The following is a 27,053-nucleotide window of genomic DNA, read 5'->3' on the forward strand; positions in this document are numbered from 1 at the left end:
AGTGCTAGTGTTCAAATTCAGGACCCCACAGATGCTGAGTGTGGGAAATATAATTTCATAATAAGAGCACTGGAGGCTCAGAGTGGCAACAGTGAAGCAGTTTGTTTTTCCACCTTGCCAAACCAGACATCATAGAGCTATTACTGATTGAGCACAGAGAATAGTTTTCCATGACTCTGACTCAGGCTCCGCCCTCCCTTTTCTCATTGGCTGAGCAATCAGGAGGATGCACTCTTGAGCACCATCTGGGTCTTATCTTTCCCTCTGCTGATTATATTCGTCATTTTTTTTCCTCAACAAAAACCATATGTGGTTTTATCTCTATGTTTTATATCCTATTTCCTTTAGTGCTTACAAAGTACATGGTTGTTATGTCTGCAGATTGTCAACAAAGCTTGACTCTTAGTAATGTTCTACTCTCAATTTCTAACAGAGTCGGCTGGGTAGATTAGCAAGCTTCCAGTATCTTCTGCTCATCTGTAATTGGACCTATGTTCCTACAATGACTGAGGCATTTTATTTTGAAAATAAACCCTCCAGTTTTGTTACTCACAATAGGCTAGTGCAATCTACCACTGAGTTGAACAACCAGTTTTAAAAGGTTTATTGAGGCTGGAGAGATAGCTAAGTGGTTAAGAGTGTCTGCTGCTCTTACAAGGGACCCAGGTTTGGTTCACAACACCCATATGATGGCTCAAAATTATAACTCAGTTCCTGGGGATCTGATGCCCTCTTCTGACATCCACGGACACTGAGCACACACATGATGTGCAGACATACATGCAGACAAATTTATATAAAATAAAGATAAATATTTTTTTAAAAAAAGAACAGTGCTTTAAGAACTACAAAAATGAAAACAAAAAAGTTGTAGCCCAGGCTGACCCTAAAATCATGATCCTCCTGCCTCAGCCTCTGTAGTCGGTTGACTTCCCTCATGTGCCGCCATGATCCACCCACCACACTTTGGCTGTAGAACAGAACTTGAGGGAGTTACTGAAATGTGTACCAAATAACAAGATGAACATCAGGAAATGAGAAAAGGTAGGGCCGAAAGGGATAGTGCATTGCCCTAGAGAACCCTAAGCGCTTGGGCTTTCTCACATCAGAAACCCACCCAGCTATTCATCCATTCACTTATCCATTATCTACTCATTCAGCACTGAACTCGGGGCAGCTCTTCAGCCTGCTGGATTGTGTAAAAGACTTCGTTTGAGCCTCAGGCTGAGAGAAGAGTGCAGAGGTCTGCAGCAGGAGGTGGAGGGGCTGGAGAGGCACATGAGTCAGAGCGTGCCTGAGGATGCCACATAGAGTAATATCTACACTTTGTCCTCATTTGCTGACCTTTGTCTATAATGAGCTGGCTTTGCGGGTGTCCTGATGATGTATCTACTCTGTGTTCGCATTTTAGCAGCCACCTTGGGGCTGAATGTGACAAGTGTGGAGATGGCCAAGGTCAGCACCCAGCACTCCCAGCCCGCCCCGACCCACTGTTCAGTAAAGCGCACAGACAGAGATCCCGATCACGTTGAGCATGGCTTCGGCAGGTAAGATGGGCTTTCTGTTTCATGGGAGTTCATGGATTGTTCCCGTGGCAGAGATCAGAGAAGAGAGTGTCTTAGTGTTGTCCAGTCACAGGATGGTACCCAGGGCATGGCATTCACAGTTCATTGTACTTAGTTTCTTCTCCGGTTCTTATGGTCAAATACTCTGACCAAATAACTTAAGGGGGGAACAGGTTTGTTGTGGCTCTTGGGTCAAGGGTACAGTCCACAGGGTGGAGAAGTCGGGGCAGCGGGAGATGGACACATCATCACATCCACAGTCAGAAAGCAGAGAGCGGTGAACGATGCTGCCCAGCTCGCCTTCTCCACCCATACCCTTCATCCCAGATGCCAGCTAGGGAATGGTGCCGCCCACAGTGGCCATGTCTTCCCCTCAATTAACACAAGATGCTCTCTTCTGGGTATACTCAGAGGCCTGACTCCCAGAGGATTCTAGATCCTGTCAGGTCGACAATTATCATACAAATCCCCACAGTCCCAATTTCTTCTTATTTTAGAAGAGTCCCTTATTTAAATGTTTGCTTCCCAAGTTTAGAATAAAATGGGAAATGAGGCGCAGATTGCTACATGACAGAATAGAGGGGATAGTTCAGTCTGGTAAAGAGCCTGACATACAAGCATGAAGATCCGAATCTCAGCCTGGCATGCGCTTGTAATCCCAGCTCTGGGGAGGCAGAGGCAGGCAGATCCCTGGGGTTCTCTATTTAGCCTTATTGGTAGCTCTAGGCCACTGAGAGACATGGGAGGTGGACGTTGTTCCTTAAGATGATACCCTAGGTTGTCCTCCAGCCTCTGCACATATGTGCATCTGTGCACATGTGCACTTTATGCATGCAAGCATGTGTATGCACACACGCACGCACACACACGCACACACACACATTTAAAAAAATTGTGTTACTTTAAGAAAGTGAACAAATAAAGACCGAAATGACATCAAGTGTAATTCCATCATAAAAATGTATCCAGGCTACCACATGGCCTCAGGGACACAGAAAAAAAAAAATGGGCTAGACTGGTCATTCTACACCAGGCCCTGTCCTGAGCACAAGGGAGGCCCTATAGGTCAGATATCCTGGCCTTCATTTCTAAGGCAGGGTCAGGAAGCAGGCACTGGCCTGGGCCTTTGTGGGAAATTCATATCCCCTTCCCAGCCAGGCTGTCAGGCACATCAGTGACATCCAGACACAGCTGGCTGTATGAAAACCAAGGACTTGTAAATCCAAGTGAGACCTTCATGCCTTGGTATTTTCATTTGTGAAATAGAACAGCATTTTCCCTCAGCTCTTGGTCTAAGTTAGAACATAGGAGAAAATCTACTGAGTGACTGCTACATTTATTAATTTTTTCCTAATTTTTTTTATTTTATTGTATTGTATTATTGGGGTGTATACAGTGCACACGTGGAGGTCAGAGGACAACTTTCAGGAGTTGGCTCTCTCCTTCCACCCCGGGGGTTCCAGGAGTCAAACTCAACTCTTCAGATTTGCATGGCAAGTACCATCACCTGCTGAGCCATCTCAGGGGCCTGTGGTTCTCAAGTTCTTGCTGAGAAGATGGAGTTGAACCATGAGAAACTTTCTCGTACTTGTCATTTTGTCCTATCGCTGTAGAATCGTCTCACCTACATAAAACAGGAAGTTCCTCCCTGCTACTAAAATGCATGGTAACTGATGGCTCAGAATAGCAATGGCGGCAGTCTCTCATTTCCCTCCCTCATCCACCACTTCATATCGGTCGCAGGCCTCCCTTCCCTTCTCAGTTGCATGCTTGCTCTTTTCTTGTCTAGGCTCTTAATCCTCAGGTCCAGAGCAAACTCTTAATAAATGCGGTGGTCAGGATTGGTAGCCAGCTTAACTGGCTCTAAAATCACCTAGGGGACAAACTTCTGAGCATGTCTGGGAGGAAGCTTCCAGGTCAGGTTAATTGAGGTGTAAAAAGAGAGGATATGTGTAGATTTTATGATAATTCTACAATTTTATGTAATGGACTTGGGCATCTGGAGATGAGGGCGTTGTCTGGGTGGGGGATCCTGGAGTATCTCCTATGGACAGCTCTGTATCTGTTTGTGTGTCTTAGAGTGTCATCTATGTTCCAGGCTAGGGATGTAGCCCAGTTGGTTGAATTCTTGCCTATCTAGCATACATGAAGCTCTGGGTTTGGTTCCCAGCCCCACACAAACCCAGGCATGTTGGCACAGCCCCTGAGAGGTGGAGGCAGGAATTCAAGGGCATCATTTACTGCAATAGGGAGTTCGAGACCAGCCTGGGTCTATGAGATCCTATCTCAAACCAGCCCAGCAGGGAGCTCTACCCTAACTGTAAAAACCATTGCACGGGCTGGGTCCCAGACCAAAGGAGAATGCTAGCGGAGCCCCAGCGTTCATCTCTCTCCTGGCTGTTGAGGCAGTGTCCACAGCGGCCTCATGATGGGCCACAACCTCAAACTGAGGGCCGGGGAAACCCTCCCTCCTTAAGCCGCTTTTCTCGGATGCTTTGCACAGCAGTGAGGGAAGTCACGAACACAGGAAGTGATGTCAGCAATTTCCAAATACTAGTCCCTATCATTACAAACCTTCACCCTTCTAAGATGCCAGGAAGGGAAGGAACATCTCACATCCCGGGAGCCTGATGTTACTGCTGGGCCCTGTGCGGTGGCTCTTTCACCTACACACACCAACCTGACACAGAAGCTCCCTTTAAGAACATTTATTAGCTGATGTTGGTGTCCCACCCCTGGGGACCGATTCCTGTTGCTTGAGTCATTGCTTCTTATTTCCAAGAAAGATGAACACCATTAGAGCATGTCTATGGCTAAAGCTTTTGCATATATATAAAAAAAAAACAGTTTCTTTCCCATGATCAGCTAATAAACGTCCTTGAAAGGCTCTTCCGTGTCAGGTTTGGGTGTGTAGGAGAGAGAGCTGCATCAGAGCCCAGCACTAACATCAGACTCCTGGAACGTTGGGTTCCGTAGAAGAAGCACAGAGATTGTCAAAGCCACATGGAACTCTTCTGCATTACCTCTTTTGCCTACAGTGGGTCTTGACAAGAGCCTCTCATGGAGCTTCCAGGTTCTCTGGGCAGAGAGCACAGCCACAGGGGTCTCCATCTGCTTCTTTTCACTGAGATATCCACAGAGAAAGGCGGGTGCATTGGAGGTAGCGAGCTGCCGCATCAGCCCCAAAAGTTTGCTTAACCAGAAACTATTCTGGACCTTGTCCCGACTCTGAGTTAACCAGTAACCTACAATCCCCATCTGACTTTTGGGATCATGAGGTCTTAATGATTTTCTGGCAAATGCAGCACCAGCACACAAAGCCACACTAACTCCCCTGCCTTGGGCCTCTGGTTCCTAGCAGCCTTGCTGCAGGCTCTCACCATGTTCTAAGCAGGCAAGCGTCATGCATACTCTGATGGTGTTAGCATCATGGTCAAGGGATCTGAACTGATGCCCTTCGAAAAATGCTACTTGCCATCATCCTAGGTTTGGTTCTTGAACATCACCCAAATGCTGTGTGTTAATAGTTCGGTCTAAAGGTGGTGCTATTGGAAGAAGGCAGAACCTTCAAGAAGTGGGCTTTGTGAAAAGGACCTAAAGTCATTCAGATGCATAGCCCCAAGGGAAGCTGTGAAAGGACCTAAAGTCATTCAGATGCATAGCCCCAAGGGAAGCTGTGGGACTCAGGCCCTGTTTTCTGATCCTGAGCTGTGTATGATGGTCTGCCATCATAGAGTCATTGGCCAATCATTGGCCCAAAGCAACAGAGCTGGTCTGTCATGGACTAGAGTCTCCAAAACTGAACCCAAATGGATCTGTTTTTGTTTATAAGTTGATTATCTCGGGTATTTCCTTATGACAGAAAGATGACACCCCCCCCACTTCCCTCCCCACCCCCCGCTCTCCTGCCACCTTTTCCCTCCTGTCTCGGTTTCCATGACCAGCATGGTTCAGGTCAGATGGCCTGAGTCTAAACACTGGCTCTGTAGTTGCTTAGCTAGGGAAATGTGTCCAACTGCTCTAAGCCTCTGTTTCCTCATCCATGGAAGGGGTCAGTCAGTCTAGTGCTGACTTCCGGGCTTGTGGTGAGGTTAAAACTGCTGGTGAACATAGTGCTCTTGGCAGGCTCCTTGCTGCGCGTGGCTAAGTAGTCCGCCATTTTCTTGGTTGCCTTTAGGAATCACCCTTCTTTCCAGTGGGTCCTCTCTGGTCTCCCACATGGGAAGCCTTCTCCTCCTCTTTTGCCCTCAGACCTCCAGGCATCTAGAATTAGCCTTCCCTGCCTGTGCCCAAGTAGTGCTTTCTCAGCCTGACCACTCCCGGAGTCTCACTGAGTCCCACCTGTGTCCTCGTCCAACCATTCACACAGTGAAAGCTTGGTAATAGACGAATACAGACCCTATGGAATCATACAGAGCTTTCCACTGAACAACCAGGAAGAATGCTTCCTTTGGGAGAGAGAGAGACGCTTTCGCTCATATGAGCAGAAGTTGACCGGAAGAAGAGAAAGGTCTAGGATACCGTAGAGGACACTGAGACAGAGACTGTTCCTTGAGGCTACAAGATTTATTTAATGCCATGAACAGGCAGATAAAAAAAAAAAAATTGGCAAGGGCTTGAGGAGAGGACACCAGGGCCCATGTGGCAGAGGTATAAGTCTCTTGTACCTTTCTGGGGATGGAGGAGGTTTCACAGTTCAAGCTTGCAGCCAGGCTCTTTGATTCCCAGGCAGGAGACAGCAAAGGGGGTAGGGAGCAGGATGTGCCCACCAATACCCACTTTGATGCAAACTCACTTCCCAGGTGAGAGATGCCAGTGCAGGGATGTCTGTTATCTGGAGACTCACAGGGTCTTAGCAAGCGCCTGTTAGAGAGGAAGAGAGATGCTGCAAGGTGCTGTGACCTAACTAGCCATTGGATTTTAACATTGGATGTACACAGGAAATTCCAGAATGTTCTTTGGGACAGCAAGGAGAACCCAACACGTGTTCAGAATAAAAGTAAAGCTGCCTTGGGGACTGAGGTGGAGTCTAGGTCCCTCCAGGGCTTCCCCACCTGATCTAGCATTTACTTATTCTCAATGTAAAATTGGACACATGGGACTGGTAAGATGGTTCAGTGGCTAAGAGCGCTGTCTGTTCTTCCAGAGGATCAGGGTTCAATTCCCAGCCCCCACACAGTGGCTCACAACAATCTGAAATTCCAGTCCCAGAGAATCTGATGCCCTCCTTTGGCATCTCAGGCACCAGGCAAAATGTGGTGCACAGACATGCATGCAGGCAAAACACCCATGTATATAAAATGTTTAAAGCAGATTTTAAAAGGACTCTGGCACATACACAAAACATTGTGAATCTAAAACTCACTATTTTAAGGGAAGAAATTGTGTTTGGACAGACCACATTATTGCATTCAAAGTCCAGTTTTTTGGGGGGAGCTTTTGGAATAAATAATTGAGACTTTGTATCCTGAAATAGAATGCATTGTTTGTTCCCAATCATAGAATGAGCCCATCAGCACCAGTGTGCCACCGGTCCTTCCTTAAATGCCCCTAGGAAGACAGAACTACCGATGCTTTATCCCTTGAGACAGCCTTAGCAGCAGATCTCTCGCCACGTTGGAGGCAGTTTTCCTTTCTCTTTGTTAAGTTATCAGAATGATTTTTTCTAAGGGAACATCATAGGATAGGATGGAAATGTTTCCTTCAAATGAAATACACACACACACACACACACACACACACCTTGAAAATACCAGAAATAAAAATGTCTCAAGCTCAGTATTCAGAAGCCAGAGCAGAACAATCATGAATTCAAGGCCAACCTCGGTGACATAAGCAAACAAGACTCACAAAAGTCTTGAATTTTTCCTTTGTACTTAGTTGTTCAGGAGCAACCACCCAGCATATTTTCAAGATACTACAATAGCGAGCCGGGCGGTGGTGGCGCACGCCTTTAATCCCAGCACTCGGGAGGCAGAGCCAGGCGGATCTCTGTGAGTTCGAGGCCAGCCTGGGCTACCAAGTGAGCTCCAGGAAAGGCGCAAAGCTACACAGAGAAACCCTGTCTCGAAAAACCAAAAAAAAAAAAAAAAAAAAAAAAGATACTACAATAGCAAAAGACTTCAGAATGTGCTACAGAGAACTGCAGTGAGGTCCGAGGGCACCCCAAATCCCGACCCATTTCCTGGTGTAGCTATTTTGAGTGAGCTTTGGGGCACAGGGGTCTGTCTTACAGAAAAGAGGCTTTCTTCCTGCTGCTGTCTGCACAGAACCCAAAGCAATTATCACCAGAGAAAACCATTTTCACCCTGCTTCTCAAGAACCAAAGACTTAAAAATGCACTGGCTTCTGCTCCCTGGTCACATGTCCCCAATAGCACTGGATTCTCATCATTTGGAGTCCTTGGGACTTGAAAAGAAGAGTGTCACATTCTCTAACCTTGTGCCAGCAGGTCATGTGTGTTTACTCTCCTGTCCCCACATCACTGAGAAAGACCAGATGTTACACAGAGTGCAACATCAGTTACCAGATCTGATGTTTATGGCACCTTTGCCCTTGCCCAGCGACAGGTGATGTTGGGAACCTCCCCAGCACTCACTCCCCTCCACACACAGATTCGGAGATTGAGTGTCACAATCTGAGACTCCCCTTGTGTTTTAAAAGTCACTTCAGTGCATTGTACTGGTTGTCATCATCCTTGCTGACTTCAGAGAGCCTCCCATGCTGAGAGAAGGGAGAGACTGAAACCTGGTACCAGCCAGAGGGGAACTGATCTCCTCAGAACAGATTTCACACATGGTCAACCATTCATCAGATCACCTTGTTGGAGACTCTGGAGCCCAGACAAAGATGGGCTAATGGCAGGCAGGACCATGCCTTGGTCAAAATGACTTACCTTTGTATACGTTTGGCCTTCTACGTAAGCCTCACCCCAGGACCCCAAAGATGGACTCGGGGAGTGACTGGTCCTCTTTGTCCCTCTCCCCAATGTGATCATATTAAATAAGTCTTTTTCTGCTTTTCACCATTAAATAATCTCTTTAATTGGCTTATTTAGAACAGATGGCTGAGGGTGGCTTGTCAGAGATGCCTGACCCCATTAACTCCAGTAACAGTTTGTTCTTGGAAGGCAGCATCACACATGAAGTTGTCACCAGGCTGTTCCCTAGCAGCCTTCTCTGTCTCCTGCCTCTCAGTTTCTTTGAAGGTTCTAGTTCCCCATCATTTCACTGACTACCTAGTTTATCCTCATCCATACCTCTGTCTTCCTGGGGGCTCAAATGTCACCTCAGACACTCAGTTCTGCTCTGCTCTGTCCATCTCTTTTCCACATGCTTGGTAAGATAAGTTTCTCTGAGAAGTAATGACAATCATGTAGTTGATAGTGAGGATGCCTTCCTGGAAGTCTGTTATCGGGGAATGTTACAGTGATGTGACCATAGCATGTATGTTGCTAGCTAGTGAGAATTCTTCAGTCCTTTGTAATTTGATAGGACCACTATGGTATATATGTTCCCTTGTTGAGCTAAGCATCTTTGAAGGGTATGGGCTATAATTACATTTGCTACATTAATGCTCCCAGATATTTATCAAGGTTAGAGTCCAATGAAAGACATAATCAGCAACAGAATTTCAGGCATCATGAAGCAAGGGAGGAGATGCACCCAGAAGAAAAACCCTCCTTGGATCCCCTACATCCATATCGTAGAAGGCTCTTCTCTTCCTTTGGGGATAAGTGTGCCTTTCAGGGCTGGAGTATTGAAGCAATACTTAAATCAGCATGGGGTTGCACATTTTTCTTTCTTTATGGAGATCAGGACACTTAAGTTATGAGAGGGTGAGTGACCAGTCCTCACGTTGCCCAGCAGACAGGTATTGGAATAAGAAATTAAGTCCAGCCTCCTGGCTGTCCACTCTGCCACCTACCCTGAAAGTAGCTGTGAGGCAGTCTGGATGCAGTCTGCCTCGGCCACCTCACATATCGTCAATTTAGTTCTTTCACTAAATATGGCAGGAAGCCTGGTCCTATGCGATGAACAGACAGGAGACTGAGTGGAAATGCTGGGTGGGCTGCATGGAGCCTAGAACTGGGAGAGCTGATGGTAGGGGCAGACACCTCCATCCTTAGAATTGCCTCTGCATCTTCCAGACACACATGCTGTGACAGAGCTCTAGGCGTCAGCTGCTACCCACCTCCCAAGGCAGGCCAGCATCTCAGATTCAAGGACTCAAGAGAGACATGCTTTCCCCTGCTACTACCTCCTAAACTGACCAAGGCACTGGAGGATGTACCTCCCACCTTGGCTGTCTGCAGAATGTCAGGAGGGTAAGCACAACATTTGCAGTACACAGGGCCTCTGGCTGTGTCCCTTCTGGGCACACCGGTAAGATGTGAGTTGTCTCTTAAGGGTACAGGGGGAGATTTGCACCCAGCAGTTTGAAATTAGAGCCCTGCCCATGGAATGCAGCCAGGCGAACCAGAGCCATGTCTCTGATGGCATGCCACAGGGATCAGTCCTTAGCTGCGTCCCATGAAACTTTGTTTTCATTTATGCTGTCAGTTAAAGCACAAAGGGCAGATCCATGGAGTAGGTGAGGGCAGCTTTTAGAACGGGGTGGAATGACGAGACTCACCCCTTTGCCATTTGGCCTTGTGACCTTGGGGAAGTTACTTAATCCCTCTGGGCGTCCACCTTCCAGCATCATTGCATGGATACATGGTGAACTGGTGGCAGCTGATACACAGTCATGTGCGTTTTGTTGTATTTGTGATCATGTTGGGAGACATGGGAGACACAAGAATGATTCCTCTGTGCACCAAAGATCTCCAAACATCACAGGACTCAGATAGATGGGGAGGCCTCATTCTCAACTCTAAAAAAAAAAAAAAAAAATCAATCACACATGTGCAAGTTGAGGACATCGGAGTCACCAGCAACTTGTGTGGTAAAACTTTGGGATTTGCCTGATAGCCACCAACAACACATAAGCCAACACATACTTCCTGGCTTGACCCCAGTAATCACAAGGTGCTCTTGGTTTCCCTGCATGGCCAAGCTAGACCTCAGGAACGTCGTGGTCACAATGAGTTGGCTGTGATGAGGGGAGACTTGAACCTGAGGAAGAATGAATGGGATCTGTGACCTGAACAGCCAGACACTGTACAAGTCCCCATCACTGAAGATGGCCAACACAATAGATGAGGCTGTCTAACTCCACGTGGATCCAGCAGAAAAAGTGACCTTGCTGGGAGGAAGCTGGGAGAAGAGGGTGTGTGCTGGCAATTCCGGCTATCCTAAGACATCCTAGATAGGCTGTAGCATGGAAATGAGTCCCTGCCCCGCCGCCACACACCCCATCCCTGTGGGAGGCATGCTGCTAGAAGAGACTCAACACCTGGCATCCAAGGACTCTAATCTCTCACCCCAGGGAGTGAAGCCTTCCCTCGACTTAATCTTTGCATCTTGCTTCAACCACCTCGTTAAGAAAGCCGATTAGTTTGGAATAGGTCACGTGATAGAATTAATTTACCTCGCTGGGTTTCCTCAAGAGTCACAGAGTGAAGTGTCCATTCCCTAGGGGACACTGCCTGGCTGGCTTTTAATCAGGCTGGTCAAATTCAGCCTTAGGAGGTTTGTAAAAAGAAAGAGAAATGCTCCCGGACGCACTCCTGGCCTTATTCAAGGTAGTTCATCAGACACAAGGCTTCACTACCATCACGGACCTGTACCGAGGTGGGGTCACCTGCCTTATCAACACATGTCCCCTGAATGCACAGGTAGAGTGACCCCTCTTTCCTGCTGCATTGCTGGGGACAGAGACAGGGTTTGGCAAAGGGTGAGTGAATTTGTTTCTAAAAACACTGCTCAAATTATTTTAACTGTGCTTGGGCGTGGCGGGGGGGGGGGGGGAGGGGGTAGCCCAAATCCATGCAATGACCCAGAGTAATAGGAAGGCTGCCAGACAAGGACATAACTGTCCAGAAAGTGCATCCAGAGCACAGAGGGGGAAAGGAGGCTTCTAGAAGGAGGTAGACCAGACACAGAAGCCAGTGACATATTGGAAGTAAACATCTTTGTTCTGGAAGCATTGCATAGAAACATGTGCTATGGTCCAAGACGGAAGGTACTGGGACCTCCCCTGGCCCCGACCTCTGATAGAGACCATGCTAACACTCGCTGTTGCTGCCCCCCCTCCCCACCTTCACTTAACTCATATACGGTACTGATCAAAATCTGTGTCCCTTAGAGCTGACAGTATGGCTCAGTGGGTAAAGGTGCTTGCTGCCAAGCCTTGAGGACCTGAGTTCAATCCCTGGGACACACATGTGGAAGGAGGGAACATACTCCCACAAGTTGTCCCCTGATCTCCACACTTGCATGACAGGTACATGCACATGCACACATACACACCAAATAAATCAATGTAAAAGAAAGGGTCGTTTTCTCTCAGGAGTCGGGATGTGCGATGGACGGAAGCAGAGGGCCTGTGGTTTGAGACTGCAAGGGTGTCTTTTCCCCTGCTGCTGCAGGCATCTGCTCATCTCACTCCTGACTGTCTGGGAGATGGATGGGCTGGAAATCAATTAGCATGCTGCATATTTGATTTCCTAGGTCTCTCTCACCATGTGAGGAGACTTCTTCCACACTGCAGTGAGGCATCGCCATGGAGACCCAAGGACTAGCTGGATCCGCACGGAGCTTATTCACAAGCCAGGGGCCAGCCAGGTAATTGACCCTGCACAATCCTCACCTTGGGAAAAGAGAGGCTGAGGCAGAAAGAATGTGGAGAGACCTCGGAAGGCATGTTAGATAGGGTTGAAGATTTGCGGAACAGTGTAAGGAGCAGAGCACCCTAAAACTCTATCAGTGACTAACTTCTATCCTCTTGAGTCAGATGTTCTCAGCTCAGAAAAGTGGAAGAAAAATAGTTTTAGTTTGAAATTACTTTAATCAAAAATAGCATTGAGTGTTTCTCAGTCCTGGAGAAACTCAGAACAAATCCAAAACTGGGTAGCCAAGAGAGGACACTAGATGGGCGCAGCGATATGCTGAGGATGGTGTTTTCTGAAATAGTTCTGGAAGGTTTCTGAGTACATCTAGACTCTGTAGCAGGCATCCTTGCAAAAGCACCCGACAGATTAGCAAATCTGTAAGCTCTACCTCCCTCTGAGGACGTCTGTATCTGGCTTTAACAGCAGTAGCGCATGAAGAAAGTCATTCTGCCCTTCCGAGAGCCTCTTCTGAAAATGCTTCCAACAACGCTGGATCCATGGGTAGCTGGAGCTGTGTCGTTCCCAGCAGCCTTCTCACGGCAGGTGCTCCACGAATGCTGAGTTCCTGGTTTTCCAGCAGTTTTCTTAAGCCGACACCACAGTCATACCATCTACAGTGTTAGCTAAGCTGATTGTCAAGCAAATGGATAAATGAATTTATTTAAGCATTTCCTTCTTTTAGTTATGTTTTTATTCATTGTATTTTTAATTGTAGAAAATGTTATTCTACTCTGGAGTCTGTGTGTGTGTGTGTGTGTGTGTGTGAGAGAGAGAGAGAGAGAGAGAGAGAGAGAGAGAGAGAGAGAGAGAGAGAGAGATTGGTATTATGTGTCTTTCTCAGTTGCTATTCACCTTAAGTCTCTCGCTGAATTTGAAGGTCACTGGCCAGAGTCACTGATCTCCAGAGATCCTCCTGTCTCTGTCCCTCAGTGCTGAGACAACAGACACATACCATCCCTGCTGACCTTTTCATGGGTGTTGGGGTCTTCGGGCTTACTCAGCAAGGAGTGTATTTACTAAGCCGTCTCCTCAGGCTCTCTGTCTTGATTTTTAAGGGGCTGGTTGTAGCTGGGTATTGAAATGGTTTCCAGTGTTTTGTGTTAATAAGACAAGTCTCTGGTTGCAAAGAAGAGAGCATCTTCAAGTCAGTGCAAATGAAAAGGCCTCAGGTATACTGGACGGGGCACTGTTTCAGGAGAGCCATGTGGTCTGTGGTAGAGATGGAGCCATGGAGGCAGAGGAGGGAGCTGGAGGCAGCTGCCACCCCTCTCCTTGTCCTGCAGATTTTCATGGACTTTGGACCTTCTTCGACCTGCCTCCTTCCTTTCTGGCTCTCTTTGATCACACACATCATCAGGCACAGGGCTGAAAATGACCTTGAGTGAAATTCCCAACGGTAGCATCATGGGGCTGTCCATCCTTCAGAGGTAGGAGTGATGCACTGTGGGCCAGTTGTCTGACCCTACTTGCTGGAGCCAGAGAACAGGGAAATGACCTTTCTTCTATTTCCTTAGCAGAGGATAGGCAGGGACAGTGTCCAGAGCTGAGAGCAGCTCCCTCAGGCTCTTCAAAATATGTCTACGCAACCAATCTATGAGGGTTGCTTTCTTGCTTCAATATTGCAAGAGTGTAATTAGGGTCAGGGTATTTAGCAATTCATGACTTGGTTGCAAGTTGCTTAGGGCTGATTGTATTAGGAACACCATCTGTGGAGGTCTTTATAGCTACGGAGTGGAGGAAACCAGAGAGAAGCAAAATCAGAGAAACAGAGGCAAGGGGAAGGGAGGCTTGAGAGATGGCTCAACATTAAGAGCACCTGCTGCTCTTACAGAGTACCCAGGTTCAGTTCCCAGCACTCACATCAGCTGGCTCACAACACTCTTTGGGCAGCCGCGTAAATGGGGTGTACATATAAGCAGGTATGTACACACACACATACACACACACACACACACACACACACACACACAAATAAAAAGAGTAAAAGATTAAAAGCAGAGAAATGGGGTTGAGCCTGTCTTTTCCTTCTCTGGTGGAAACACAGGAAGTGGGAGGCAGGGCAGGGGCAGGCTTCCAAGAATGCTCCAGCTGTGATAAGCTCTGGAGACATGGACTTCAGTACCAGGGACTGAGCCCATAGCCAACTCCTAGCAGGGTCTGATATTAGGGTAGGGATCAGACACATTGCAAAGGTACCTCTGCACCAGCCCGAACAAAGTACTGGAGCTCATGGGAAAAAAACTAATAGAATACACTTGCGCCAGAGAGGGCAGGGGATGTGGACTCACGCTCTATGTGGATGCTTGTTCCTTTACACTTTGCTCTAAATTCGTCCTTATTTGAGGATCATATTCGTTAGATTGTTCATTGTATGAGAGAATACCTAACAAGAAGCCACTCAAGGGAAGCGGGTTTACTATGACTTACAATTCCATCACAGTGAGGGTGGCATGGGGCAGGAAGACAGCTGGCACACTGCATATGCAGTTGAGAAGAGGGAAACAAAGGGAAGTGGAGCTGGGCATAAAACATCAAGACCTGCCCCCCTCCCCGCCCAGTGACCCGCTTTTCTCCAGCAAGGCTCTGCTTGCTAGCAGTTACACGATCCTTCCAAACAATGTCAGCACCTGGAGACCACGTGTTCAAGCACATGAACCTATGGGGGACATTTCACATTTTAAGCCACAGGGACTGTATACTTTTACTGCTCCTATGCCTAGCAATATTCTTCAAAGGTTTTGGTTTGTAATTTTATGTGTGTGAGTGTTTTGCCTGGCATGCACGTATTGCGCCATATGAGTGTCTTGTGCCCACGGAGTTCAGACGAGAGCATCAGACCCCCTAGAAATGGAATTACACATGTTGTAAGCTGTTTGGAACCAAACCCAGATCCTCTTTAAGAGCAGCAAGTGCTCTTAACTGATGAGATCTCATTTAGCAACCCTAACAAGAGATCTGCTTTGGGCAAAAGGGATAATGAGTAGAAATGTTTGCCGATGCCCCATTGGAGGGAGCGTGGCTGTGGGAGAGTTTAAAGGGCAAGGCCATAATAAAGAGACAGCGTCATTTATCAATGAGACTCTGCCCCACACTGGAGAGGAAAAGAAAGAAGGGAGAAAAGGGGACAGTAGAGACAGAAGCCTGGGCCGCAGACCCCCAGACTCACCTCCACTGGTCACCTCCGCGTCTTCTGGGCCTCTCGAGGCCAGGGGGGAGGGTGTCTTTTCTTGTCCTTTATTCTCTAGTCGCTATCTATCCTTCCTCTTCCAGGGTCTCACGACTCGTCATCTCACTTCGTGCGTGGGCTGCCAGGCACTTACACCAGGAAGACCAGAGACCTGATTCCTTCTTGGATCGTTTCCATGGAGCTGAGCTGAACGAGGTGTCCAGCCATGAAAGCAATGCCCGGCCCAACCCAGGTGGACAGGAACCACCAGACAGCGGGAAAGGGTAAGAAACAGAAAAGGGAAGAGGGCCATCTGCATACCAGCTGAACACCAGCTGCACATCACCTGCATACCAGCTGGACACCAGCTGGATACCAGCTGCATATCACCTGCACACCAGTTGAGACAGCTGAGAAGCACATAGATCCAGGTTAGATGCCCCAAGGAGACCCCAGTCACCATCCCTGTGAGCCACTTCTTGAAGGAAGCCTATGTCCTTCAGGGAATACTACATGCTCTAACATTCCCCACCCAGAGTCCAGGAAGCCCTTGCACCAGCTTTCCCAGCCTCGTTTAAACCTGACCCCATCCTGCACAAAGCTCTCCAAACTCATCAGGAGTTTCTGACCTCAACCATCTCTCTCTACAAGGACCCTCACCCCAGATTGCATTATGACCCATCTGGGGGAGGGCTACATGTGTAGAGGCGCATGCATTTACCTAGAAAGAAGGTCTATGGGTTGGTGTGATCTACCAGAAGAGCACTCATGTCATGTCAAGAAGTACTAGGTAGGGAGTGAGGGTAAGCACAGAGGAAGGAGAAGATGGAGAGATTGTTTGCTTCTGGTAGGAGTGTCTGTGGAGCCAAGGCTCCTGTGAACCTTCTTGCCTGGCCCAAACTCCCCTCCCCCAGGGAGCTGCCATTGTGCTCTTGGGTAGCACTTGCCTCTCTGCCTCTACCAACACACAGGAATCTTTGCCTTTCTTATTTGTGAGAAGTATATCTATGGGGCTAGCCCACATCAAGGTCTTATATAGCCCACATCAGCTCACTAATCACTGAGCATCCAAAGATCTCTTTAGGATGTTCCTGTCAGTCAGGGAGAGAAGAAAGGTTGGACCTGGAGAGAAAGCTGACCTCCCCAGGTTCACAGGCAGGTGGATTCTCATCCAGAACTTGCTTCTAGGAAGCAAGAAAATGATCTAAGCATTCTCTTCTGTCAGACCTCCTCTGAGTAACACTGAATTTAGTGAGATGTGAGCATGGATGTTGGAGACTGGATGGTCCTTGTATGGTTTGCTAAAGACAACACTGTCTGTTTTTGTGCTGGTGAGGAGAAAGGCAAGTGTGGGGCTTCTAAGAGAACATACAAAACCCCCAAAGAGAGACACCAGTGAGATGTCAGGAGAAACCTCATGGATCTTTCTGGAACCTCCACTGTAGTTCCATGTTTGTATATGAGAGGGACATCTTAATACTGTAGGGCATGCAGGAGATTGTGGACTACAGATCATTCCTAGAACAAGAGTGCAGGGGCCTGGGAGGTAGCTCTGCCAATCAAGTTCTTTCTTGGCAAGCTTGAGGACCTGAGTTCAGAGTGTTCCTTTAAAAAGCCAAGAGCCTAATGCGGTGCTCCTAGCTTCCCGAAAGAGACCTACTTCCTGTGTGTATGTCTTTAAATAGTCTTTCTGTTCTGCCTTCTCATTGGTTGTAAACCCAAACACATGACTGTCTCATCACTGTCTGTATGTACAGCCCCCTAGGTCTTAAAGGCATATGTCTCCAATGCTGGCTGTATCCCTGAACACACAGAGATCTATGGGATTAAAGGCGTGCACCACCACCGCCACGCTCTTTCTATGGCTCTAATAGCTCTGACCCCCAGGCAACTTTATTTATTAACATACAATCAAAATCACATTTCAGTACAAATAGAATACCATCATAAGAGACTCTGGGCCTGGCATGTGCTTTTGAAACCTCAAAGCCCATCCCCAGTGACACACTTTCTCCAACAAGGCCACACCTCCTAATCCTACTAATCCTAGAAAGAGTTCCACTTCTCAAACATATGAGCTGATGAGGACCATTCTTCTTCAAACCATCACAAAAGGTGTCAAGGTCCCCAGCTGAGGTTCAAGGGCCCCCTGGAGAGGCATGTTCATGTGTGAGGTTCCACACAGGCTGCAGCTACAAACCCTTGTGGGTCCTGGGTGCTGGCTGGGATATGAGCAGAACAGCCCTTGGAGACCCTGGTGGAATGTGGGGAGATAGAGAAACAGGAGAGATGACGAACGGGTCAGGTTAGGAGGCCTGAGGACTGGGGAGGTTTCCTTTGGGAAGGGCAGGGTCTCATACTCTGCCCTTCCAGTTCGAGCCTCGAACTCTATATTGTTGAAGACGACTTTCAGTTTCTGATCCTCCTGCCTCCACCTGCACGGTGTTGGGGTTTCCAGGGTGCATGGCCACCCTGGGTTCTTGCAGTGCTGAAGAGCAAACCCAGGGCTTTGTGGGTGCTCAGTAAGCACTCAATAAACTGAGCTACACCCCAGCCCAGAAAAGAATTACTAACCTTCTCTTGTGCCTGAGCAGGATGGAGAGCTGGGCACCACAGCAGGCCCAGAGAAGGACACAGTGGGACCACTGCCCTCTGCACTTGCTTGCTAGTCAGGTGAAGGAAGTCTGGACTTCCTACAGCTATCTGGATGGGCTCAATTTGTTTTGAGCAAACAAAGACTTCCTTGGTAATCTGATTAAATTATCTTCCGACAACCGTAGACTAATGGAGATGGATGCTATCCTCAAGACATAATCCCAGTGTGACCAAATAAGCGGAGGACTGGGTGAGAACCACTTAGGGCTAGACTTGAGATACCCAGCCACTCACCAGAAGGCTCAGAATGGCAGCTGAATTCACATTGTGTGTGGGGAGGGGGCTTCACTTCATGGAGGAGGATTTTGAATTTTTGGAGGCCAAGTCCCAACAGCAAAGCAAAATATCTACTGAGATACTACCTCCAGGTGGATCTAGCATTGTGGAAGTAGGGCCACTGTACCCCAGGAGCTGGGTGTCCTCCCCACCGTCTTCCAGGGATTCCAAGGCATTGAGGAATGTTTAGATGAGTAGAACAACCCAGAAACAAGCAACTGAGGCCACATCTTAAATGGGGAGAGACCGTCTCGGGCAAAAATAGCCAGAACAGCGTGAAAGAAGCACACTTAGGTGGGTGAGGCCTCACCAGCCACTGGCTCCCCGCATGGTCTCCTATAAGCCATCTACAGTGACTGCTGTACAGTGACAAGGTACCCTTTTGGCTCTGTGAGACCCCCTGGCTTTCTTACCTCTGGTGTCAAAAGCTTGTCCTGGCAGCATCACTTGAGGATAACACCTGTGGGGTGCTGGGACAGGGAGCATCTAATTGTGTCAAACCAGCCCGTCTTCTACCACATTCCTGGGTAGATCCCAGACAGGGAGCCATAGGCCTGAAGCTGTGACGTTCCTGAAGGGGTTGGGAGCAGAGGGGGCATAAGCCTAAGCATGGAGATGTTTGCCGTTGGTTGATTTTCTGGCCAGCTGATTGGAAGAGAGAAGTTACTGTGACTAAATTTTTAAGAAACAGCACCCTGGAGAGCCAAATCTGGTCTGTGCAGGTGAGAACAGCAAGTAGCTGCTCCTTGGGTAGTGTGCTCCGTCCCCCCACAATGTAGAAGGTTCCAGACTCCATTCACCTGAAAAGCATGAAGTACAGAGGGCAGAGGTCCCCATGAGTCCTGCAGTGATAAAGGCTCACTATCCTGCTCAGAGTCGAGGAAAAGAAAATTAAGTAGAATTTGAGGCTCGGAAACTGGATGGAATTCAAACCATTAATCCTTGTTTACCCAGAAGCCTGGATTTAACCAAGTGCTTTTTCTCTCTTCCCCCAAGCTTTTCCCCAGACTTAAGTACACACACACACACACACACACACACACACACACACACACACACACAGACATACACACACAGAGATACACACACATATACACACACAGACATACACACACATATACACACATGCACAGATTTACACACACAGATACACATATATAGACATACACACACAGAAATACACACACAGAGATACATACATACATACACACAGATACATACACACACACATACACAGAGAGACACACAGATACACAGACACACAGACACACATACACACACACTCACACTCACACTCACTCACTTTGCTCCTGACAATAACAATACCCGGTGAGCAGAAAGCTGTGAACAGAAAGGCTGGAGTTGCTGGCACAGTCACCTCAGGCAAAATGGACCTGAGTCATTGAAACCACTCCAGTTCCTGTGCTGCTGTGGTCCCTCTGCCTCCCCGAAGGGCCTGGCCCACGGCCAGAAATGATGCTAACACTTGCAACAACTAGCAGGGGGAGAGAGTACCCAAGCCCCAGCCAGGCATACTGGCTTTCACTTTCCCCAATCCCAGGAGCCACCCCACTATCCCACCACCCCACTACCCCACCACCCCACTCCTGCATAGAACCTGACTTTGCCTCTCTCTTCTACTCCTGCTTACCACCTTCTCCAAACCCTGGAAAGCCATTCTAGAATCCTTCCTTTGGTTGGAAACCCATCCTCAGGGGCAGAGGGGTAGAAGGGACAGGTCTGTATGATTTCTCTGAGGAACTCTTATTATGTCGTGTTCTTTGTTTTTCTCATCTAGAAAGCCAAGGGATTTCGGGAGATAAATCCTTTCAGCTTTATTACCCTCCATCACTCCATATTCAAGGGTGCAGACTTGGAATTCCCTTGCAGAGCAGTGGGTGGTCTCCTTGGCTCTAAGCATGCATTTCCCACGCTACAACCTCGAGGTCCTGGGAACCCAGGAAGTGCCCTTGTTTTCCGGCCCATCTGAGCTAATCTTGAGGGAACCATCAGAGCAACCTAAGGAGAAAATTTGCTCCCTTGGCTGACCAGCCTCTTGAAAGGGTGACCTGCTGTGACCAGGTTCTGTCGAAGATCCTGAGCTGGCAGATAAGTTCAGTGTGTGAATTATCACAATGCCACACAAGGGCCTTGGGACTGTGTGAGTGAGAGTGAGTTCACCCATGAACGACAGCGGGCATGCATGGGCACACAGGTCCGTGGCTTCTGCCTCTTAGGAATGCCCTCACTGAAGATGGGGGGGTCGGGGAGGGTGCATCAACATCAGAAAGAAATGCCAATCGCTTGACTTGCTCTTGACAAAGGGCCAGAGCTTGGTACTTATTTCTTCCCACTCCGTTCTTTGAGTACGACTTTAATTCCTTCTCATCGCAGATGACAGTTCTCTCTGGGCCTCTTTCTTCATGTCTCCTGCCCATTTCTAGAATGTTTATTTGGTCCCTAAGTATGGTATAAATTTGACCCCTTTGGGATCAAATTGCTCTCAGCTCAAACCAGCGGTGTTTTACAAGTCTGTATATGATTTGGAGACAGTGATGGGTAGATATAGGCGCTCAGCCAGATGGCACTAGGTTAGGTCCTCAACCATTGGGTAGCAGGGGCTTTGAAAAGCGAAAAGAGCCTCAAACACAGAGCCTCAAAGCCGGGCCAAAGAAAGCTGAGACTGTGCAGTGGCAAGTGAGCCCAATAAGCTTGTGGGCAGTGCCCTCTGCTGGTGACACTCATTAAGACACCAGTGCTCAAAAACACTCCAGTAGATATAAGAGGACAGAGGACTGGAGGGTGACTTGTCTTTTGTGCTTCTTGATTATCAAATTGAAGAACTCTTTGTTCTTATCCACTATCAAAAGAGAAGATTATTTTAAATATCTCAGTTCTGTTTCATCCACAATCCTGCAATTGGGTAGCCTCTAAACCAAACAGGATGGTTATCATTTATGGCCAGGCATGAGATACAATGGCAACTCAGTGGGCTGGAGCTTGGCATTTTGTCCTGTTTGAGTCAGGTGGTCACGTGTAGTTTGATCAATGAAACTTTCTATGACTCCTTCTATGAAAGCGGGTTATAGAACTTCTTTGTGAAGGCATCCTCCAGCTTTAGTTGATTTAAAAACTTTTTGAAAATGTACTTATGCCAGGCGGTGGTGGCACACGCCTTTAATCCCAGCACTCGGGAGGCAGAGCCAGGCGGATCTCTGTGAGTTCGAGGCCAGCCTGGTCTACAGAGCGAGATCCAGGAAAGGTGCAAAGCTACACAGAGAAACCCTGTCTCGAAAAAAAAAAAAAAAAGAAAGAAAGAAAGAAAAGGAAAAGAAAAAAAGAAAGGAAGGAAAGGAAGAAAGAAAGAGAGAGAGAGAGAGAGAAAGAGAGAGAGAGAGAGAGAGAGAGAATGTACTTATTGCCAAAACTTTGAAGGGTTAGGCTGGTAATCATGGCTCACACTGAGGATGGAAATGGTGCCAGAAACCAAGAGATGGCACAGCTGCTCCTGCTGCAGTGGCTTTTTCTTCTCCCTTTTCTTAATAAGCCTAGGCCTATCAGCCTAGGGATGGTGCCACCCACAGTGGGCTGGCTCCCCCCACATCAATCACCAATTAAGACAATGCCTCACAGATGTGGCCACAGGCCAACCTGATCTGGGCAATCCCTCAACCCTGCCTTTTCTTATACACCAGGCACATCAGCTTAGGGATGGTTCTGCCCACAGTGGGCTGTGTCCTGGCACATCCATCATCAGTCAAGACAATTTCTCACAGGTGTGGCAGCAGGTCTGAATATCCCAATTCAGACTCCCTCAAATTACTCTGGACTATCAAGTTAACAGGTAAACCTGACTAGGGCAACAGGTTCCAAGGATTTGAACAGTAGAGGCTATTTTCTTCTTTTTTCTCTTCCTCCTTTTCCTTGTATGTGTTTGTGTATGTTCTATATCTGTGTGGGTGCACACAAAAGTGCATGTGGAAACCTGAAATGGAGTCAGGTTCTTTATTCCATCACTCTTGACTGCATTTTCTGAAGTAGGGCCTCTCCCTGAACCCAGAGCTCACCAATTCTAAACCAGCTTGCCCCAGGCATGCCCTGTCTCTACCTCACGGGTGCCGGGGTTACAGGTAGTCACTATGTTTTCCCAGTACTACATGGTTCTAGGCATCCAAACTCTGGTCTCTATGCTTATGCAGCAAGCACTTGGCCCACCCAGCCAGTGCCACAGCCCTGCCACAGTACCGTAAAGCTAGGAATAGCCGTGCATTGCAGCCAGCAAGAACATGGCAACTGTAGACTTCCAGGTGCAGGGAACTGAGTCCTGCCAACACTAAAAACAAGCAGGAAGCAGGAAAAATGACTCCTCTAAAACCTCCAGAAAAAACAAAGCACTGTTTGGTTTTTCTCTGGTGAGACCCATTCTTGAATTTCTCTCTTTAAATCTGCAAGATAACAGGATCATCTTTTAAACCACATGTTCTGATAGCACTGTGTACAAAACAAATTCAACTATTATTTAAAAGTCCTTAATGGTCTGCTTTTCTTGGTTTGGTTTGTTCTGGTTTGTCAGACAGTGTCCTAATTCGCTTCAGCTGTCAACTTGTCACAGCCCCAGAGTCATCTGAGGGAGTCGGAACTGGGGGATTGCCTAGATCAACTAGCCTTGTTGCCACATCCGTGAGGGATCGTCTTAGTTGATGGCTGATATGTGAGAATCCAGCCCACTGTGGGAAGCACTACCCCTATGCCGGTGGGCCTGGGTATTTGAGAAAGCTATCTAAGCAAGTCAGAGAGAGAGAGAGAGAGAGAGAGAGAGAGAGAGAGAGAGAGAGAGAGAGAGAGAGAGAGAGAGAGATGCCTTCCTATGGTTTCTGCTCCAGGTTCCTGCCCTGCCCTGAAAGTTTAAGTGGAAATAAACTATTTTTTTCCTCCAATTTGCTTTAGGTCATAGTATTTATCACAGCAACAGAAAGCAGACTAGAATAGACAGGGTGTCCTGTGTAGTGAAGTGATCCTAATCCTCCTGCCTCAGTCTCTTAAGTGCTGAGGTCATAGGCAGGTACCTCCATACATGACCATTGCAGTTAGCTTTTTAACAGCACCTACTCAGCCATTTGGCATGACGTGTGATTTTAAAACCCTGCATGACATTTCTACCTCTTATGTGAATTTCAGTTTATTACCCATTGCTTCAAAATGTCTCTGGCCTCGGGCTGTATGTAACTGTCCAGGGGCTAGTGGAAGTGGATGATTAATTGTAAAACATTAGCTTGAGCCACTAATTTCTCAACACTTTAATGGAGAGTTTTACCTCAGACCTCTAGAAAATAATATAATCATGATAAAATCAGTGACTCCATCTTATCACAAACGCAGTGAGAGGTGGAGGGACTCAGAACGCTCTCCAGAGCTTCCAAGTTCAGTCTTGTGGAACCGCCGCGGAGACACTGGGTGCTGTCCACACTTCCAGCCTGAGTTATACAGGAGGCATGGGTGGTCCCTGGGAACTGGCATCGCCACAAAGCTCTGCCCAAGAGTCAATTGCTCCTTCACAGGCACTCAGCCACATTGCCATGCTGCCTTTTTCTTCCTGGATGAATCCTGAAGGACAAGAATGATGCCATGGGGCATTTGGAAACACCATCAAGATTTTATAATCAATTATGAAGATTGGGACCTCCAAATCCAGCCTAGCTCCCAGCCTGTTTTCCCCACAGAGGCATCCCATATGATCCCCTTGGAACTGAGAAGATCCTGTTGAGACCTCCAGTTCTTCAACCTCAACCCCAAATTACTCTCAGGTCACTGAGTTAAGACCTTTAGATCCCCCCAAAGGCTTTGCACACATAGCACTGTATGTCTGTGTTTCCAGAAGGAAGAAGGATGCCATTGTGGTGGACCCTTCCAGCAACATCTACTACCGCTGGCTGACCATCATTGCCTTTCCAGTCTTCTACAACTGGTGTCTACTTGTGTGCAGGTAGGAGCAGGGACATCATTCTAGGAGGCCAGGGTGCAGGGGCAGGGGGGAAGAGGGCAGCCAAGCCTAGGAGATGGAGTACTGAGTCTCACCTGAGAGAGTTTCTCTCCTCTCAGCCACCAGGCTGCTCTGTTGCCGTAAGTCGATGGTTCTCCACCTTCCTAATGCTGTGACCCTTTAATACAGTTTCTCATGTTGTGGTGACCCTTCCCAACCATAAAATTACTTTGTTGCTATTTCATAGCTGTAATTTTGCTGCTGCTGCTGCTATGAATCATAATGTCAATATATTGGATATGCAGAATATTTGCTATGTGACCCCTGTGGGAGTTGTGACCCACAGGTTCTTTCCATCAGGAAAAAACTGGATCATTTCCCAGTGGATTCTGAAGGTGCTCTGAACCACGGATGGGCAGGGGCCTGAGCTTAAGATGGATGTTGAGGGTTCTGGCACTCGGAAATCTGCATTTGGGTTGGATGAGGAAGGGGCAGGGGCTGGTCACTGTTCTGAAGGGGTTAGGGAAACATTTTGAGTGACCTTGCTACTGAGTAAGCATTCAGTGAAGGCGCAGCGGGGAGCATGGCTCTCTGAGGGTCAGTTCTGGGTCTCTGGTTTCCTAAGCATGTTGCCGTGTTGGAATGAAAGCGTGTTCTTCTGAAAGCAGGTGAGGGCTCCGGGGGAGCTCCTAGGTAAGCGTGTTAGAAGGAACTGTTGCTCTGCTGGAGGAGGTCAGAGACACTCAAGGTTTCCCTGGGTGAGCTGGTGAAAAAAGAGAGAACATGGCAGGATCCTTGCTAGCAAGTGGGTTGGGGTAGCCTGGGCTCTGGGGGTGCAGAGATTGGAGCCACAGGGCTGAGCTGGAACTTTCTTCTTCTTTTCTTTCTTTTTTTTTTTTTTTTTTTGTTTATTTTTGTTTTGTTTTGTTTTGTTTTTTCGAGACAGGATTTCTCTGTGTAGCTTTAGTGCCTTTCCTGGAACTCACTCTGTCGCCTAGGCTGGCCTCGAACTCACAGAGATCGTCTGTCTCTGCCTCCCTAGTGCTGGGATAAAAGGCGTGTGCCACCACTGCCTGGCAAGCTGTAACTTTCTAGTAAGCATTTTTTTCCCCTGGGAAGAATGCTGCTGTGGGTACAGGGGCTAGGGGCGGCTTTCCTAAGCAAGCCTGCAGGGTGTTCCTGCAGAGGGAACCATGTAGGCCTTTGGAGCACTCTTAAAAGACATTGCTGGGTAAGGAAGCAGGTGAAGGGGCTCCTTCCCTGAGCTAGTCTCCAGGGGACAGGCTGCTGAGTGGATGTGAGACTTCCCTGCTTCTCTCTGAAGGTAAAGGAGAGGTTTGGAGGCCTTCTTAGCAGGACTACATGACAAGGACACAGGGTTCATTGCTCCACCTAGAGGAGGCACAGGGCTTAAGATGTCTCTAAGTAAGCCTACAAGGAAGCCAGGCAGTGGCAGGTCTCTGTACTGTGAAGTAAGCTGGGCAGGGGACAGAGCATCTCCTGAGCCAACCAGGATGCAGCTCTTTGAGGATGATGCACCTTCCGGTTTACCGTGATGCAGGAGGGTCCTCGTCTGAGAGTAGACAGTGGGTCCTGGGATGTTCCTGGGAAAGCCTGCAAGGCAGACATGGCTGCTCTGGGAGGCTGTGCAGTGATTTTTGGGACATTCCTGACCATGCTTCTCAAGTAGGTGCAGAGAAGACCGATGGTACCTGCAGTTAGCCAGCTTTCCATTGATATGATCAAAAACCCAAGGTAAACAATGTAAAAGAAAGGAAATTTATTCTGGTTCAGAGTTTCAGAGAGTTCAGACAATAGTTACTCAGTATCGTTGTTCTGGGCCACTGACAAAACATGATATCATCACAGTGAAGATGTAAAAATAGAGGAAGGGACCAGGCAGAATCCCAATATTCCTTTTAAGGCAAACCCCCTTGACCTAACTTCCACCAGGCACTACTAACTAACCATTCTACCACCTCCCAGTCATGCTACAGACTGGTGGCCAAGCCTTTAGCACATTAGCCTTTGGGGGGACATTTGCCATCCAAAGCCTGACACCATACCAGTGAAGTGGAAGCTTGGGGATTATGTCTCCACCCATCTGAGGGTCCGTGAGACTGGTGAAAAGGGAAAGGAACATGGGAGGGCCCTTCCTGGCAACGGGCAAGGTGGCAGCACTGATCTCAACATGTGATCTAGACTCTGGGAACACAGGTGTCAGCCAAGGTTCTTTTCCAGTGTACAGAAGACTTGAATGGCTGGGCAGGCTGATGTTCTTTGGAGGCGAGGAGGAAAGCTTGGGGTGCTCAGTCTGTGTGAGAAACAGCAAACACGAAGAGGTAAAAGGTAGAGAAATACTTACTGGCTTATTTAAGTTGGGATCTAACTCTAGAAAGGACAGGTTCTTGATCCCTTTACCTAACGTTAATACCAGTTTTTTGTTTGCTTTTTGATTGATAGAATGATTGATTGATTGATTGGGTGGTTAGGTGGGTGGTTGGGTGATTGGCTGGCTGGCTGGGTGGGTGGGTGGGTGGGTAGGTGGGTGGTTTGTTGGAATGTTTATTTGTTTTGACTTCTAGCACCAAACTTTACACACACTACATATCTAACTCCCCAGCTCTTCTTTCTAGG

The 27,053-nt window shown here is 47.9% G+C and overlaps 1 protein-coding gene across 1 annotated transcript in view; it reads left to right on the forward strand.

Annotated features, from left to right (window-relative positions):
- The first annotated feature begins 1,415 nt into the window (after window positions 1-1,415).
- Cnga3 (cyclic nucleotide gated channel subunit alpha 3) overlaps window positions 1,416-27,053 on the forward strand; it is a 30,693-nt gene continuing 5,055 nt past the window's right edge. Inside the window, exons 1-3 of the mRNA XM_028865836.2 lie at window positions 1,416-1,547; window positions 15,610-15,789; window positions 24,312-24,419. Coding sequence (XP_028721669.1) covers window positions 1,447-1,547; window positions 15,610-15,789; window positions 24,312-24,419 — 389 coding nt within the window. The 5' untranslated portion in view covers window positions 1,416-1,446. The remainder of the gene's footprint in view (window positions 1,548-15,609; window positions 15,790-24,311; window positions 24,420-27,053) is intronic.

This window comes from Peromyscus leucopus, chromosome 16_21, assembly GCF_004664715.2.
Source record: "Peromyscus leucopus breed LL Stock chromosome 16_21, UCI_PerLeu_2.1, whole genome shotgun sequence".
Lineage (NCBI taxonomy): Eukaryota > Metazoa > Chordata > Mammalia > Rodentia > Cricetidae > Peromyscus > Peromyscus leucopus.